The sequence below is a fragment of the Cyprinodon tularosa genome, unplaced genomic scaffold (assembly GCF_016077235.1).
Source record: "Cyprinodon tularosa strain WSP-4 unplaced genomic scaffold, ASM1607723v1 ctg729, whole genome shotgun sequence".
Lineage (NCBI taxonomy): Eukaryota > Metazoa > Chordata > Actinopteri > Cyprinodontiformes > Cyprinodontidae > Cyprinodon > Cyprinodon tularosa.
In genome coordinates this window covers 892,475-910,844 of record NW_024039484.1, presented here as the reverse complement: position 1 = coordinate 910,844, position 18,370 = coordinate 892,475, and the positions used below count along the sequence as shown (strand labels likewise).

At 40.0% G+C, this 18,370-nt stretch overlaps 3 protein-coding genes across 6 annotated transcripts; 2 read left to right on the top strand and 1 right to left on the bottom strand.

The window, feature by feature from the left end:
- The first annotated feature begins 27 nt into the window (after window positions 1–27).
- Window positions 28–6,840, top strand: glyctk (glycerate kinase). 2 transcript variants are annotated; one of them, XM_038269365.1, is made up of 5 exons: window positions 28–298; window positions 2,075–2,438; window positions 4,982–5,133; window positions 5,208–5,383; window positions 5,473–6,840. In XM_038269365.1, the coding sequence occupies exons 2-5, from the start codon at window positions 2,083–2,085 to the stop codon at window positions 6,361–6,363; spliced, it is 1,575 nt and encodes a 524-aa protein (XP_038125293.1). In that variant the 5' UTR covers window positions 28–298; window positions 2,075–2,082; the 3' UTR covers window positions 6,364–6,840. The 2 variants fall into 2 exon arrangements, with proteins under 2 accessions (XP_038125293.1, XP_038125295.1); XM_038269367.1 differs by lacking the exon at window positions 28–298 and adding an exon at window positions 1,414–1,520.
- Window positions 6,841–7,383: 543 nt separating this feature from the next.
- On the bottom strand, window positions 7,384–8,197 carry tcta (T cell leukemia translocation altered). Its single transcript, XM_038269370.1, has 3 exons — window positions 7,835–8,197; window positions 7,698–7,749; window positions 7,384–7,542 (listed from the first exon to the last, which is right to left on the bottom strand). The coding sequence occupies exons 1-3, from the start codon at window positions 8,043–8,045 to the stop codon at window positions 7,500–7,502; spliced, it is 306 nt and encodes a 101-aa protein (XP_038125298.1). The 5' UTR covers window positions 8,046–8,197; the 3' UTR covers window positions 7,384–7,499.
- Window positions 8,198–10,471: 2,274 nt separating this feature from the next.
- On the top strand, window positions 10,472–17,764 carry LOC119772755 (vacuolar fusion protein MON1 homolog B-like). 3 transcript variants are annotated; one of them, XR_005279304.1, is made up of 7 exons: window positions 10,472–10,625; window positions 11,064–11,158; window positions 12,461–13,048; window positions 13,559–14,351; window positions 14,442–14,589; window positions 15,466–16,022; window positions 16,761–16,898. XR_005279304.1 is itself a non-coding variant. In XM_038269363.1 (6 exons), the coding sequence occupies exons 2-6, from the start codon at window positions 11,080–11,082 to the stop codon at window positions 16,986–16,988; spliced, it is 1,836 nt and encodes a 611-aa protein (XP_038125291.1). In that variant the 5' UTR covers window positions 10,472–10,625; window positions 11,064–11,079; the 3' UTR covers window positions 16,989–17,764. The 3 variants fall into 3 exon arrangements, 2 of the variants coding, with proteins under 2 accessions (XP_038125291.1, XP_038125292.1); XM_038269363.1 differs by lacking the exon at window positions 15,466–16,022 and having other exon boundaries at window positions 16,761–17,764; XM_038269364.1 differs by lacking the exon at window positions 15,466–16,022 and having other exon boundaries at window positions 12,464–13,048; window positions 16,761–16,988.
- The last annotated feature ends 606 nt before the right edge of the window (window positions 17,765–18,370 follow it).

The window sequence follows — 18,370 nt, the reverse complement described above, 5'->3', positions numbered from 1 at the left end:
ACGCGCAGAGCCGTGAACCTCCAACCTCTCGCGAGAGTTGCGCAGTACTTTAAAAACAACACTAATGCTTAAATTCAAACGATCAAATAAACTTAAACTCTGCATGTTAATGTTTAGCATTGCATTATTTGAATAGAAGTATATGTGTTTGTTAAATACCAGTCATTCTGTCACATAAAAAATTGGCAAAGATTTGATTCTCAGCCGCTTCTAAGATTTACTGCCACAGCAAAATAAACACATGAAGAAGGCTGCAGGATGACTTTTGACCCCACAGAAAGGCAACTCCAAGCCTAAGGTATGGTCTTCGAATATAACTTTATGCTGTTCGTGTTTTTTTTTTTTTTTTTTGCTAAATTAATTGAATTAACAAATAATTATATTAGTTTTGAATAACAATAGCTGAGATATCTAGATTTTGTTTAATTTGTAGTGATTGTGACCACTATTATGTAATAATATGCCTGATCTGTATTTATGATAAAGACTCACTGACAACTGACAACCTCAAACTTGACAAGATGCATTATCCTAGTGGAAGTAACCCTCATGAGATGTGTTCTCTTCTGTGATAAAAGGATGGACATGGTCATTTGCACTGGGGGTTATGATGTTCACACAGTTATATCCCACACTACTGCACCACCACCACCAGCCAGGGCATTTGATACAAACTGTGATGACTGCCTGATTGTTGCAACTGAATTTGAGACTAAATATGCAAAAGAGTCAAGTTTATTTTTTTGCAATATTAAGTAGTACCAGCATACCTGGGACAGCTGACACTGGAAATGCCATTACCACCTGCCACTGCAACACATGTAGCCTGCAGCCTCTCCAATTCTAGTAACTAAAGCACCAGTTTCCTGTTTTTTTTTTTTGTTCTTGTTTTTTTTTAGTTGGCATAAGTGCACATATCATTCTGCCAGTATCATCCCTAAATTATTCATATATTATGTAATTTACATGATTATTTCACTCCACACATCTTAATGGATTGATTCCACAGAGGTGTCAATGACCCGCATCCTTTCCTTTTAACTAAAGCACCAGTTTCAACATGTAGTGCTCAGGAAAGGCATTCTGTAAAGCTCCTCTACTCTATTGTTCATGAAGATCCCAGTAGGTCATCGGTTCTACTCAGACAAGCCTGTCTGGCACCAGCAACCATTCAACTCATAATCAAGTTTTTTAAATGTATTTTCTTAGCTTACTATCGATAAAAAAAAAAAAAAGATTTAAAATGAATAACACACTGAGAATATTTTTATTATAAAAATGTGTATTTAATTTAATGTGAATAAAAGATTTTTTTTTTTGGTAGTGTAGAGAAGAGGTTAAAAGGACAGCTGAAATGCATGTTCACATGGGCAGTGATATCTCAAATCAATCATTAAACGTAGTTTAAACAACTCCAGTCACAGTTTGGTTACATTTTTGCTGAACTGCGGATCTGGAACACACACAACAGGCTGCCACAGAAATCTGCAGGCTTTAATCGCCGTACACAGCCCACACAGGTAGGCAGCCTTCGAAACAGACTTGAAGTGACAGATAGAAGCGGAATTTTGATATTAACTACAAACGATAACATCTAACTTTTGTTAATTTGAACATAAATCAAACTAATAATAGTAAATGTATAATTTGGTCTTTAACATTAAAAACTAAATATCTAGATGGAGTATATAAAATGATTTTTCTATCAGTTTAAGTAGACTTAGCCTGTTGCAGATTTGAACTCAAAAGGCTTTTGAAGCTACAGGGTGAGGGTTTGGTTAAACTATGCCAAAAATCTCTGGGAATTTATTGTCAAATTGTCTTACATCTGGAGCTCTTTCAAAGTGTGGTAATGTGTACAAAAACTGATCATTTTTAAGACATATATATTTTACAATGGCCCTCCATTATTAAAATTGGCTTACATTTGGTATGTATGCATGATTTTGAATATAAAACATCTGATATTTTTAATGCACATATCATTCTGACAGTATCATCCCTAAATTATTCATATATAATGTAATTAACATGCTTCTCTTACTCTACACATCTTAATGGATTGATTCCACAGAGGTGTCAATGGCCCGCATCCTTTCCTTGTTCAAGCCCCAGCCTTTTCTGGCCGTCTTGGGCAGAGGGAAACCCACCTTTCGTAAAATGTCCCTGGACTCTCGGGCACGGGAAATCTTCCGAGTTGCGGTGGAAGCTGTGCAGCCAGACCATGTGGTCAGGCAGAGCATAGAACGCAAGGAAGACTCCGTCATTATTGACGGACGCACTTTCACATTAAGGCACAACCTGCACCTGGTGGGCTTCGGGAAAGCGGTTCTGGGAATGGCTGCAGAGGTAGAGAGGATTCTGGGCGATCATATTGTCAAAGGAGTCATCAGCGTGCCGCATGGGATACAGCAGACACTGAAGCAGCATGGAAAAAGGTAAGCGGATCGTGTACAATTAACAGAGCCCCGCAGAAGTATTCTTACTAGTTTGTGTATTTTATACTTTGCAACATTACAGCCACTCAAATAAAATCCATCCAGCTGGTTGGGATCTTGTCTATGTCACATACTAAGTGAATAATGTCCACTCCTGTGTCATCTCATGCCAGCATTATTTGCAGAGTAGAGTAACAAAGTACAAATACTTTATTACCTCACTTAAAGGTATAGTGGAGGAAGATCTTTTTCCAGGTGGATCATCAAAATAAGTGGTCCTCCTAATTGTCAATCATTCTAGTGAAGTTTATGTAAGGCCGTCCTACGTGCTCGTCCCTATTATCTCTCACTGGTGGTGAACCTGACATAGTGGAAAAATTGCAAATCTTCTCTTGGAAAGTAAGCTTATATGAGCGATGCAAACAGCAACGTTTAAACGGAGCGTGCATGAGGAGAAATGGGCTGTGCACGCTCTTGCACGCTTAATAGACGATCCATCTCGGGAGCTCCTGAAGTCGAGAGGGGGGGGGGTCTTTTCAAAAATTTGCGAAAAATCCTCCACTATACCTTTAAGTAGAAATTTTGGCCATCTATACTTTACTGGAATAATTATTTTTAGGCAACTTTATACTTATACTCCTTACATTTGAAAAATAGACTTGTTAGTTTTTTTTCATTAAAGCTCATTTTTCTTATGGCCTGTTGATATTTGAAAAAAATGTTAAACCCATCAAAATAATTTGTTTCATCATCCATCCATCCATCCATCCATCCATCCATCCATCCATCTTCTTCCACTTATCCGGGGTCGGGTCGCGGGGGTTGCAGCTTCAGTAGGGAGGCCCAGACGTCCCTCTCCCCAGCCAATTGGGCCAGCTCCTCCAGGGGAATCCCAAGGCGTTCCCAGGCCAGCCGAGAAACACAGTCCCTCCAGCGTGTCCTGGGTCTTCCCCTGGGCCTCCTCCTGGTGGGACGTGCCTGGAACAACTCACCAGGGAGACGTCCAGGGGGCATCCTAATCAGATGCCCAAGTCACCTCAAACTGGCTTACCTCTATGTGGAGGAGCAGCTAAGGGAGAGCCCAGGCACACTACGGAAAAAACGAATTTCAGCCGCTTGTATCCGGGATCTCATTCTTTCAGGCATGACCCAAAGCTCATGACCATAGATGAGGGTAGGAATGTAGATCAACCGCTAAAACGAGAGCTTTGCTTTTTGGCTCAGCTCTCTCTTCACCACAACAGACCGGTACAGCGCACGCTTCACAGCAGACGCTGCACCAATCCGCCTATCGATCTCCTGCTCCATCTTCCTCTCATTCGTGAAAAAGACCCCAAAATACTTAAACTTCTCCATTAGGGGCAGTACATCCTCCCCAACCTGGATAAGGCACTCTAACCTTTACCGGCTCAAGACCATGGTCTCACCATTTGTTTCATCCACACAATTAATTTCTTCGTGGTTTGACTCGGTAATGCGCCAACTTGTTCGCCTCATACCAAAATAAATATTTTTCAAGAAAATACAAAGTTAAAATTGACACCGTTGCCATTAGTTATAAAACTTAGAAAAAGAAAAGTTATCATCCAGAATTGTAGAAAAATGTTCCTTTAATAGGGTAGTGCAGTAAAGCATTCTAAAAAAAAAAGTATTTTATTACTTTTACTTTAATACTTTAAGTCATTTTAAAAATAGTACTTTTACACTTTTACTTAAATAAAAAGCTTAAGTTGATACTTTAACTTCTACAAGTGTTTTTAAACAGTATGATTTCAACTTTTACTTGAGTAATAAACTTTTAACTCTGATTATTTACTTTGACCTTTCTGTAGAGGCCACATGACCTGAAAAAAAAATCCCCTGTTCATGTGAGAGAATAACTGCTAGTTGTGAACTCTACAAATCTGATCTTCATAGAAAAACGTTAAGAAGATAATAGAAAATTAGGGATTAGGGATAGAAAATAGATTGTTAGGCAAAAAAAACAAAACATGTAGACACCATGTAAGGAAAGCAGTGAAAATGTATGAAAAGGTGCTCTGGGCAGATAACACTGAAATCAAACTATTTATAAAGCCTTAATGATGGAAAACTAACACTGACCAACATTTTGAACACACCACCCACAGTGAAACTTGGTGTGGACATCCTTATGCTATGAGGGACAGGAAGGCTGGTCAGAGTGCATAGATGAAATTAGCTTCTTATAGAAAAATAGATGAGGCTAAAGGAGCAATCCTGGAAGGTAACCTGCTTAACGATTCGATTCGAGGTTTGGTTGGAGAGGAACCTACGTGTGGGACACTCCAAACCTGGGATCTTATATTGTTAGAACGGCCCTTAGAGTGCATCACAGGGCAACCTTGGAAGAAATCCTTTTAGGGATGACATTTAACTACATTTTTAAATTAAGTATACAGTTTTCTTTCACTTTACAATTATTAGTGGCACGTTAATAAATTAGTGCTAGTCTGAATACCCAAAGTAACCTAAAATATGGATAAGAATGTTATTCTACATGTTATTCTTTGTATCGATTGCAGCCATCTGTTGCTGAAGGAAGACAGCCGGATCAAAGTCATGGAAGGAGCCAAAAACAACCTACCTGATGATGACTCTGTGAGAGCAGCTGAACGGATCAAACAGTTAGCCAGTGAACTGACCGAAAAAGATTTGCTGCTTGTATTAATATCAGGTAAAAGCATGTGCATTTCTCTTAATAGTCACATCAGATTGTTAGGGTTTCACAGCAGGTTTGTTTCTGTCAAGGTGGAGGCTCTGCACTCTTACCAGCACCAATTCCTCCAATCTCGCTTCAAGAGAAGCTTGATGTCACCCGCAGACTTGCTGCCGCTGGTGCCACCATCCAAGAGCTGAACAAAGTACGTCGATCCCTCTCTTTGTTGAAAGGTGGAGGGCTTGCACACCATGCTCACCCTGCACAGGTAACTCCCAGCAGGTATTTCAAAATATATATTTTTATTGGAAAAAGAGCATATTTCTAATTAGTGATCTTCTAATTGTTTTACCAAAGGTGGTTTCACTCACACTGTCTGATGTGATTGGGGACCCGCTTGATTTGATAGCAAGTGGCCCAACAGTGGCATGTGAGGTGTGGCCAGAGGAATTGTTATCTATCCTTGAACAATACAAGCTGCACAACTCTATTCCAGCATCAGTAAAGGAAGTGCTTGCCAGACAGGGTCCCCGCTGGAAAGAGAACACGGGGGACGTCGATTCATCTGAAAAGGCTCTAAACGTTGTGATTGGCTCCAATACTCTTGCACTAACATGTGCCGGCAGGCGTGCTCGAGAGCTAGGTTTCCGTCCTGTTGTGCTCTCACCAGGAGTCTGTGGAGATGTGAGGATGGTCTCCAGAATGTACGGCCTTCTGGCTCGCTTCGCCTGTTCCTATGAGGAGCCGCCTCCAGAGATCGCGGCTGATGTGCTGAGGCTGGGGCCCGACGTGGGCGTGGAGAGCTGGGATCTGTGCCGGACCATGCAGGTGATGGACGAAGGGCGAACTGAAGGTTGGGGCGCCACATGTCTGTTAGCTGGAGGAGAACCCACTGTGGAGTTGACAGGAAAAGGGCGAGGTGGGCGGAACCAGGAATTGGCTCTAAGAGTGGCACTGGAAATGAGAGGCCTGAAGCTCCCCCCTCAGGGGCCCGTGTTTCTGAGCGGTGGCACCGATGGTCAGGATGGACCAACAGAGGCTGCAGGAGCCATAACTGATGGGGGGCTGTATGATGAAGCACATGCACAGGGGTTAGACGTTGACAGCTTCCTCAGTAACAATGACTCTTACACTTTTTTTTCTCGTCTCTCAGGCGCACAGCGTCTACTGGTACCTGGCCTGACCTGTACTAATGTCATGGATGTACATGTGCTGCTTATCCCAGCCATCCCCATCAAAATAAGTTAAAACCAAAACAAACCATTGTGACAAAAACCAGTGGATCATCATGTCAGTTTTTTTTTTTATTCATATGCATTAAAAAGTTTTTATAGGGTTTTCTTTTTTACAAATTACCAGATTTAGCAGATGGGTCCTCACACTGGGCCTGGTTCTACTGATTATTTCTACTAACAGAGTCTTTCTGTTAGTATATAGTCTATTTTTTTAATTAGACGTTTAGAGAGGAGTTACATGGATTTAATGGTAATTTTGGAAAATAACGGGCAGTTCTGTAATTGAACAGTAATAATGAATCTATATATATATATATATATATAAATATATTTATGAAATATATTGTGCATCTATTTCCAGTTTTAATAAATTAATTTGATAATTATACTATAATTGATAACAACAAATTTTGTAAAAATATTCTAACCTTGACTATTAATCCTAAAATAGGATCTAACAGATACATTTCTTTCAAATAAAAATTGGTACCATATGAGACTTTGCTTCAAGATTTTCTTTTTTATTCATATCTGATGAAGTTCACTTTCTAAATTTAATGTCAAATTACATTCATTAATTAAATCTACCATCTTGCTGTCAGCTTGCAAATAAACACAGACTACTCTTAGATTGATTTATTTTTTTTTTTTGGGGGGGGGGGGGGGGGGGGGGGGGGGATGAAAGCAAATTTTGCATGTAATTTGGAAATCAAGATGCCAGAGTGTGGAGGAAGACTGGGGAGAAGGAAATGCCAAAATGCCAGAGGTCCAGTGTCAAGTACCCAAAGTCAGTGATGGTCTGGGGTGCATCAATGAATTTGATCACAATATGCTAAAAGGACCAGTAGCTACAAAAGCCTTATTAGAAAAAAAATGTCTGAAACTCGTGATTTAAACTTTCTACTGTTTTGGGTTATGCTGAAAAGTATAAACAGCACATCTTTCTTTTTTCAATTTAAAGTTTATTTTGCAAACCGGTTGACTATTTTAATTGCATAATTCACAACTTCACCAGATAAACACACATACGTATATATGTGTGTGTGTGTGCTAGAAACCTGATGTTTATATCTACAAATGATCAAAACTGTTCATTCAGTTTCTCAAAAGCTAAAATGTCCAGCCCATAATTTAAAAAGGAGTATTCCTCTAATCCCGATGGCTCTTCAGATTGTCTCCTGTTTTACTCTCCCTGCAAGATAACAGAAAAATACAAAACATCAATAAAAAACCATGACGATGACATTAAAGCGGGCTGTCACTTTGGAAACAAACCTAATCGTTTGACTTATTAAACTAAAAGAAATGAGAGAAGACAGTCGTGTAACGTTGACATCAAACACCCACCATCCACTGAGGTGAGGAGCAGCCTCCGGGGTTCCTCCGTTCTGTCCGCTCCCTGAATGTAAACAGAGTATATGCTAACAGGGCTAGCTTGGTTTTTACAAAACATAATATCCCTGTGCGGAACGAAACACACCCACCTTGTCGGTAATACATGTCGTTAACTGTGTTCCCGTAGACCTTCCATGCAAAATGAATCGCGATGAGGCTAAAAACCAGCCAACTGAAAAGGATTTTAAAGATGGAGACCCTCATGTCGTTGGCGAGCCAATCGTCCACAAACTCGGAGAGGAACGATAGGCAGCTGTCAGCGATGCGGGACAGAAACTCAAAATCCCACGACTCATCCATGCTGTCCGCTTCAACGGTTAACGCTGGGACGGAATATGCCAGCTGCTGGTTTAGTCACTTTCATAACACCCCTTTGCTTCTGCAAGGTATGATGCCTTCACTGTTTACATACGGGACCATTCTACTGCTGTTCTTCTTCTTTTTTTCCCCCTCTTCTTCTTGTTTTTATAGCGGTTTACAAGCAACTTATTGATGCGTATTACCGCCATCTACTGGAATGGAGTGTGGATTGGGATGCTCTCTCTCTCTCTCTCTCTCTCTCTCTCTCTCTCTCTCTCTCTCTCATATATATATATATATATATATATATATATATATATATATATATATATATATATATATATATATATATATATATATATATATATATATACCCCCCCCAAATGATTTTTAATTATAATATTAAAGTTAATAAATCTTGTATTCTTTCTATCATTTCGGTCTCTTAAGGTGCGGGACCGTTCTACTGCTCTTCCTCCTTTTTTTTTTTTTTTTTTTTTTTTTCCTTCTTCTTCTTGTTTTTATAGCTGTTTGCAAGCAACTTATTGATGCGTATTACCGCCATCTACTGGAAAGACGATCTTCTGTTTCTGCTCTTATTCGGCGGTTGGCAACAACCCTAAAGATGCCACCTACTGGACAGATGGTTGAACTGTAAATGAATGGTCTAGTAGTCCCAGCATCACAGTGAAATAGAATATTACTTAAATTTAATTTATTTCAGTAATTCAAAAAGTGAAACTGATTTATACGTAGATTCATTACACGCAACGCAAAGTGTCTCTTATGTTCCAGTCTCTTATGTCTGCTGTTTTTGCTGATTTTCTTCAAATTCATTATCAAATGTATCTTAACATATTTAATTGTAATTTTACTATGACTTGCACCAGATAAAACATAAAATCACGTTAGACTGCAAGATCAATAAAATGGGATTTTTTATAATAAAATATCAAAGCATATGAGAGAAAGATTTAGGGGACGGAAAAAGTCTTAGAACAACCTACACAAGCAACAGGGATAAGCACAGCATGGAGAGAACTGAGAAGCAGAGCCTGTTCAAGAGTTTGTGAACAACTGGTCTGGACTGTGGCCTGAGTGCCTGGGATGGGATCCAACAATGTTGCATTTCCTGTTTTTAAGCCACGCCTGAAGTAGAGAAAGCTAATGCACTAATTCCACTAAATTACTGAAAGGAACTATCTTTTGAAATGAACAACCTGTTATCAATACACTGTTTATTTTGAAAGCCCTTTCACAACAAATTCTAGAGAAATTTAAAAGTTACAGCAGGTACTATCCAGTACATGTTTTTTTGTCCCTGGTCGTTTAATATGAACATTACCAATGATGATGTGGTGTTGAATCTAATGTCTTTTCTTAGTAATGATTCTAATTCACACTAAATACTTGAATTTTCTTATATGTTATAAAGCTCTTACTTTATCATTGATTCATTGATGGCCCAGTGTTTTTGTCATGTGTTTTGAATGTGGGAAAGTGTCTCGATTCCTGATTTGCATTATTTTTTTCCTCACTATTGATTTAAATGACATTTTAAGGAGGACATAGGGACCCCTTTTTAATCATTCTGCTTCATTCTATCTCTATTCTTCAACTGTACAGAATCTGTTAGTTCAATGTCTAACTTTATGCTCTCTCTGCCTTTTCTCATAGTAGCTTCATCTGTCCCTGTTTGGCTGTGACTCCACCCTGGAGAGAAATATCAGCTGTGCTGCTGCCATCAATACTGTTGTTTATAGATGTTGGAGATCGGCCTGTTTTTCCAGTGTCCTAATTCTCTGACTGTGACTGGCTGGATGTGCTCTCTTCATCCTCTGACATGGGAGTTGGTTCAGAGCTCGCCTGCCTGGCTGTGTGTTTCTTGGACTGGGACGCCTTTTACAGCTGCTTTTTATATCTCTGCTTCTGTCTCCATGAACCCCAGTCGGCCTCGGCAGATGGCCGCTCTCACTGAGCCTGGTTCTGCTGGAGGTTTCTTCCTGTTAAAAGAGAGTTTTTGCTCTCCACTGTCGCTACAATCATGCTTAGTGTGAGAGATTGCCTTCAAGTCAATGAGTCGATGCAATCAACTTGTTTTCCTTAGATAGAAAACTTTTAATCAATTTGACTGTATGGGCTGGTTAACTGTAAAATACCTTGATATGACGTGTTGTGAATTGGCGCTATATAAATAAACAAACTTGAATTGAATATTAATGGGTAAATATTTTTTTAAAATACAATGAAGAATTGCTACAGAATATAAAATACAAATGACTGTCTGGTCTTACTTCCTCTACCCATCCTATAATTATCACTATCATCTCTCTGTGGTTAGGTTTTTGAGTACCGGTACCTCTGATTTTAAGATTTTATAGGCGGGGCTTAACCGCTCCTACCAGCATTCTTATTGGCTACGTGAACTACGTCATCGTCGACTCCGGAAGTTCGCCGCTGTAAGAGCAAGATTTGTTTTCGGCTTCTCATCCTGTCAGCCCATTTGCAACCGTGCTGCACAGTGAAGTTATTGTAGTGCTTTGTATTTTTTTAAAGTCAACGTTTGGACATTTTACAAACGTAAGTTTTGTCGTTTGTGTTTATTTGTCAAATTTAAGAAAGAGAGTTGGTTGAAGCCGAGGCCATGAAATCCATCTGTTTGTGTTTCGCCTTGTTAGCTTCTGTTAGCTTCGCCTCTATAGTGAGCATTTGCTGTGTCCGTATTCACCGCCAGAGAGTTTTATTTTATAAAGGAAAACTGCATTAACCGGCAGCTATGTTTGTTTGGAAACTTATTTTAAAATAAACTCTTTTTAATAACCGTCCTCTGCTGGTGAGTAACACTGTATTTGCTGCTGAAGCTGTAATCAGATTGGACTCTGCGTCTGTTTGCTGTCTTTAAGGTGTTCACTCTCTCCTGATTTTAGGTCACCTCATTGATTAGTACATTTATTCATGAGGTTATCACACCTCAGTGCTTTATTAATGAAGCTGAATGTGGATTCCTTTGTTTTCTAGGGACTGGGATGGTATCATGGAGGTAGACCATCATAAAGACACAGAGGGGCAGGCAGAGGAGACATCTGACCCTCCAACAGAGAGCAACCCACCTGGTAAATATGACTTTACTTTAAGGGAAATTCAAATTTCAGCAGCTTGACATTAACATGGGGGAGAAGCACCACACAGAGAGCAAAGAGAGAGAAAAAAGGCTGGACTACAGTTTTAGATTTAGAATTACAAAATCCTGTGAAAAATATAATCTAAACTCCAGATTAACCTTAACATATTTTTTATGCAAAGATAAAAGGAAGAAGATAAAAAGATAAAATTTGTAATGGAAGTGACCGTGATTTTAAATCACATTAGAAGTGACATTAAAGGAAAGTATTACTTCAGGTTTCGACATAGATATCTAAATTGGCAGAATTAGATGGATATTTTTTTTGTAAAATTTGTGGACAGGTCATTTAAAACCAGTTTTTTCAAACCAGTACTACGTTTTACTCTATGGTATTCTTTAGAGGGGAGTGGAAGTCTAGTGGGAAGGGCATAGAGCTTGGAATCCTGAGTCCCACTCCGACAGACTGCCACTGTGGGTCTCCCTTAACCCCAACTTAATCCAATACTCCCCGTGCACCCCATGATGGCAGCCCACAGCTTCCCAAGGGGATGGGTTTAATGCAGAGGTGAATTTCTCCCACATTAGATCAATAAAGTTAAATTAATTTAAAGTGAAAAAAAAAGCTTTGAATATAAACAAGCTATTTAATCATAAGAAGTCATATAACAGTAGCACAAATGTCAAAATTGTTTAAATTATTTCATCCTTGCAAAATAATATTAGATGTAAACAAAAGGGGGGGAGAAAAAGTTGACTTTATGTATAGAATATTTAGCATTTATTTTGATTATTTCACAGTTCCTGTGCTGACTAACTCTGAAAGGTTGAAATATCACATTATTCTATGAGAGGTTGATCCAAAAGGAAATTCACTACAAATTACAAAACGATTTTACTTTACCTAGATTAAAAAAATAAAAGCTGTAATTTTTACTTCCTGAACACTAAGATCATTATTTTAATGGTAGATGTTTAATAGTCAGATGTGAGTAAAATGACATAGAGCCGCTTCGATCTTCCATTTGCAAAAGCAGAGAAAAAGTAAAAAAAAAAAATCTTTCTTTAAACATCAGCCAGTTAATGCTTTAAAGGTAGTTAAAACAAAACTAGCTTCTGTGAAGCTTTAACTCTCCAGATGAAGATTTTTGTGAGATTCTTGAAAATAACATTTTTTTTTTTTTTTTTACTTGTATTTCCTGTTGCCTTTATTATTCTTGGCTGGGAATGATCCCATTATTATTTGGTCAACAATGTTTATTTCATAACTAATTCAGTTTTGCTTTCACCATAGCAGACACCCTTGCCACTTCTCTCTGTCTCTTGGGGAACCACATGTTTCCTGATCAAGTGGCAACCAATGCTTGCAGCAGCGTTAACAGAAGTGAGCATGCAACTTTGCAGCCGTCTGATGCTTCAGTGGAGGATTCTGGTCTGGACGAAGGGCCTCCGCCCAACCCTGGAACAGATTCCGGGACACAGTACTCAGAGTGTCAGACCAACCTGGCGGCCCACCCAGCTGAGCGAGCCACTGAGGATGCTGCCATCAACAACGCTCAGAGCGACTCTGGGGAGTTTGTTGTTACAATGCTGGCCAAGGCCAAGCTAGAAGAACAAGGCATAGGCGTAAAAGGGAGATCATCTCCTTTACTTGAGACGGGGATTCAGGAATCTCCTTCGTTTACGTCTCACCGTGATGAGGATGTCACTGCCGACAGCTGGCGGCGACACAGGAAGCATGTTTTTGTTCTGAGTGAGGCTGGAAAGCCCATTTATTCCCGATATGGCAGCGAAGAGGCTCTTTCTTCAACCATGGGGGTCATGATGGCGCTGGTGTCTTTTGTTCAAAGCGGGGATAACATCATCCGCTCAGTTTATTCAGGTGAGCCCACTGACTCTCAGGGTAAACTCAGCTAATTTTATCAGCTAACTGCATTTGTGTTATCGTTTGATTTCCCTCAGTCTGTAGAGAATTTTACATTTAGTGATGTGTCGATATGGAGGGACATCCAGATCTTTACATTTTAGCCTTGTATATCGTAGCATTATATTTAGGGTCGGTACCAGAAGATGAGGAAAAAAATACAGCAGCTATAGTTGGAGATTAATACACATAAGAAATGCTTTTAAAATCTATTTAAAAGTATTTTTAAATAGGAGTTTTGTGTGCTAAAGAAGCAAATGTCAAATCTGAGATTGTTTTTGAAAACCGTTCATCTGCCCTCCATCTTGAATTTATATATATCTTTGTACAAAAAAATAAAATGAACTCAGGTTTATAGTTATTGACTAAATGTTATGTCAAAGTCCTTGTTGCACTTGTTGCTTTTAGGATTCTTTTTTTTTTTTTTTTTTAACCCTCTTTACCTTTATTGTGTTTGTGTTCCATCAGAGGAGAACACGGTGGTGTTCCTACAGAAGGGGCCTCTGGTTCTGGTGTGCGTCTCCAGCAGTCGTCAGTCTGAGCAGCAGCTGCGTGAAGAACTCCTCTACGTATATTACCAGATCATCAGCATGCTGACCCAGGCCAGCATAACGCGCATCTTTGAGCACAAGAAGAACTACGACCTGAGGCGACTCCTCGCAGGCTCAGAGAAGATCCTGGACGGTCTGCTGAACCTGGTAGATTCAGACCCCAGCTTTCTGCTTGCAGCAGTGCATTGCTTGCCTCTTGCTTCCTCTCTCAGGGATTCTCTCAGCCAGATCCTGCAGAAAGCTATCACCCCCAATCTGGTTTTCTCCATCCTGATTGCTAAAAACCAGCTGCTAACCATCGTCCAGGAGAAAACCGTGATCGAGGATGCGAGGCTGGCGCCGGCCGATGTCCACCTGCTGCTGAACCTCATCGGAGCTTCTTCTGCTTTTCAAGCTGGGGAGATCTGGACTCCGATCTGCCTGCCCCTCTTTAACCCTGACTGCTATTTTTATGCATACATCTCCTACCTGGACCCCCCGGACTGTACGGTTTGTTTGCTGCTGCTCTCCACAGACAAGGAGGCCTTTTACTCCGTAGCTGAGTGCAAGAGGAAAATCGAGGAGGCCATGTTGGCTCAGAACTCCCTCAGCCTCATTGCCAAAGCTCAGTCGTACAGCGTGAGTCAGGTTGGCGTCTCAGACCTCAGGCACTTCATGTACAAGCCCTTCGACGTGCCAGACAACTACCGCCAGCTCACCCAGTTCACCAGGTATGTGTGTGTAGATGTGACTTTGACTTATTGCTCTGCAGTTATTGTCTGACAGCTGCTTGTGACTCTGTGTGTTTAACCTGATTGTAGTCCAGAGATGGAGGCTCCATACAGCAGCGAGGAGGAGAAAATGCGGCTCCTGGATCTGTATCGATACATGCACAGCCGCATCCACAGCACCTCACGACCCCTCAAGCTCATCTACCATGTCGCTGAGAGGGAAACTCTGCTAGCCTGGGTAAGGAGCTCATAGTTGGGGTTACAGCCTCATTATTGTCAGGCATTAAATACGAGCTTTAAAAGATGGATGCATGTGCTCTAAACAGTTCTAACATGCTTCCTTGTTTTTGCTTTTTCAAACAGCGTATTTTTTTCGAATTAATGAAGTCTGTCTATTTCTGGTCATTAGGATCAACAGAAATAGATTATTTTGATTACATTTGAAGAAGTTGGCAGAAATGTTACATAAAATAAGGGCTTTTAATGCCTGATAGGAACATGCACTCCCTCTAATAATTGTTTATCAGCAAGGCTGCACCTGAAAGCCACTTTTATTGGGTGAGAAAAACCGAAACAAAACTCTGAACAAAGTCAGCAAACCCCTGATTCCAGAGCTGGCTCTGTCTGTTGGGAAGAAGGTAGCTGATGTGCTCTCCTGCCTGGACGCATTCAGCATGAGTCGATAATGGTCTGACCACATTTTCACCATAGTCTTATTACATAGATATGTGCAAATAATGAGGTCAACGCGGTTAAAACACTCCTTCTGTGGCCGTCATGCTCATTTGAGCTCAGCTTATTGGCCTAAATTCAGTCTCATTTTTTCGCATCTTTCAGCGTCTCCAGCATTTGTTCTAAAATTTGCTCATTTGAGGGAGGGAAATCAGACTTCTTGAAATATTTCTCTTATAAGTTAACGTAAAATTTTCTTCCTGAAATGTGTATTTTCCCTTGATTTGAGCAGTATTAAAATTTGCCAATGAAATAAGATGATTTATGCTAAAATTAAAAGACCTAAAGCATGCACTGGGGCGGTTCCGGCCGGGATGAGAATAAGCTCCTCGCAGTCCGAGGCCATGGTTCTCGATCTGAAAAAGTGCATTGTCTCCTTCAGGTTGGAGAAGAGCCCCTACATCAGGTGGAGGAGTTCAAGTATTTTGGGATTCTGTTCAAAGATGAGAGGAAAAAGGAGCAGGAGACGAATCGGCGTTGCTGCTGCTATAATGCAGACGCTGCACCGATCTGTTGTGGATAAGAGAGCTGAGCAAAACAGGCAAAGCTCTTAATTTATGGGTCGGTCTACGCTCCTACCTTCACCTATGGTCGTGAAATCTGGATCATGACCAAAAAACCAAGATTCTGGATTCAAGCGGCTGAAATGAGCTTTCTCTGTAGGGTGGCTGTTCTCTCCCTTAGAGTGATGATCTCAGTCATCCAGGAGAGGCTCAGAGTAGGGACGCTTCTCCTCCACATCAAAAGGAGTCAGCTGAGGTGGCTCATACATCTTTTTCGGATGCCCTCTTGATGCCTCGCTTAGGAGGTGTTCCTCCCAAGGGAGGTTGTAAGAGAACATTACATATTTAACCCGATTTAGGCCACATGTGCCTGTTCAGGACTTTGGAGCTGATGTGAAAGCTGCAAGACACCTGCCCTCAGTGGCTAGATCTAAAGGTTGGTCAGAGATGGATAGATAAGACTGATAAAACTATATTCTGGACTCATGGTCCAATAAATACATACATAAAATAAGAAAAAATAGTTAATGATAAAAAGCACAATACAAGTACCATTATTGACTAAATAGGAACTTTAAGAAGACAGGAATACCAGTGTGTCCACAGCTTAGTCTGATAACGAATTGTAAGTGACAAGATAATATCGTTTCCAGATGCATTTAACCTGCAAATAAACTTATACATTGAGGAGCTCATTATTAGCTCACCTAATATATTTCAAAACCAGTTCAGATTGGCTTGGGATTAATTGTGTCTAAATCTCAATCATCAGCCAGCATATGGTTTCAGGTAAAGCTGGTTGGTTTGGAGATATGTGTGTAATTTCCATGTAGATAGCTACAAATATCAGTGGAGCCTCTAAATCTAACTCAGGGCTTGCCAAAGTCAGCCCCCGAGGGCTGCTGTCCTATCAACACATCTCTACTAGAGAACAAACGACAAAGGTTTTTGCTTTTTAGGCTGATGCAGAATATTAAATCTGGGTAACAAATAGAGCTCAGCAAAGTTGGCATCATGCGATCTGAAGGCATGGCTGCTAAATGCACTAATGAATAGGAGAACGTTTGTACTTATCCCTAATCTACATCAATGGGTCAGTTTCATGCTACTAATTTGAACAAGTCTGATAACTTACTTGGGAAAAAAATTCTGTTTTGTCTTGTTTTCTTTTTAGGTCACAAGCAAATTTGAGCTCTACACCTGCTTTAGCCCTCTGGTGACAAAGACCTGTGCCATTACTGCCATCACCAAGCTTCTGAGATGGATTAAGAAGGAGGAGGACCGCCTCTTCATCAGATACCCCCCTAAGTATTCGACCACTCCTAACCCCAGCAAGAGCTCAAGAAGCAGCAGATCAGATCAGCAAGACACCACAGATAATGGCTTCTTATCGCTCCTATAGGACTCTTAGAGCTGCTGCCTCACTCAATTTTTACACTTGACCCAGAGGTATTTTTCAGAATCTGTTTTTCAGACATGTTGGACTTGACATAAACTGACAAGTAGAATCGGACACTACATTTTAGCTTATTTAAAGAGCTAGTATTCTTCCTTTACCTGAGGAACGGGAGCATGTTATCTCTGAGACGCCTTTGTTTAGAGACCATCAGGCCGAAGCAGTTTTAGTTTGAACTGTGGTACAACACAATTGGGGGAAAATATTTAAGTAAAAAAGATTTTATATTGTTTTATTACAAAAAGAGAGAATATTTCCTCATGGACTCTGAATGTATCAGATGAGTTTGTTCATAAGCTATAGCAATCTTGTTTGTTATTACTAAAGAAAAGTAGGTCAGATGTTAGCATTTTGGGGAGCTGGGAGTATGCAATAGTTTTTTTTTTTTAGGTCAATATAAACTGGAATGATGACACTGGAACTGCCAGAAGAAACTGACCTTCATGGATGATGTTTTAAAATAAATTGCAGGGTTTCATTACAGCTGGTACTCGCATTCAGCAGAGCGAAACATTTAGATGTTTTCTAAAGAAAACAAGCCTCATGTTGATCTTCAGATACTTTCATACCTGAAGCGTCGAGCTCTTTGACCTCTTTCAAGGACTGTCTTCTTAAGAGACTATACATGATGTCCTCACACTCGTGAGTCCTGAGGTATTTTCTGTCGATTCAAGTCTTAACAGTGTTTTTTGTTTCATGAAATAAATTTCGGAGTGCACACATTTTATTTTATTTTTTTCTGGGAAATTTCCCGTAACTTTTGTAGATCTCCAGCCTCCTGCCAGTTTATTTATTCCAATAAATAGTAAAATCAGCTATAAATAAATGGTTAATGTTAAACGGGCTTTAAATAATTTATCTATGCAAAGAAGGGAATGAAAGGGTGGGGAAAAAATGAAGGAAAAAGGACAGGAGGGACTGAAGGAATGAATATAGACATAAGTGAAGAAAGCGAAAAACAAACAGGTAAACCTGGCTTGAAGTAAAGGAGAAAGGAAAGACCTTACATAAGGTAAACAAGTAATATGCACTTAAAGACAAAAGACTTAAAAGGGAAAAAGTATGAGGAAGGAAGAAGGGACATTAAGACAATAGGATCCGGAAAACAGTCTTTAAAAACCAATCCTTTCTCCTCTCACTTTCATACTTAAAAAAAATATAGTAAAACTGTAGAAACCAAACTCTTTGGAAGCCCTTCATGCACAGATCCACTGACATAAAACATGGTGTCAGCATTATGCATTAGAGATGTTTTTCTCTAGCAAGGACAGGAACCTGATGGGAACACGGATGCAGCCAAGTTCGAGAGAAAAACCCAGAGCTACAGT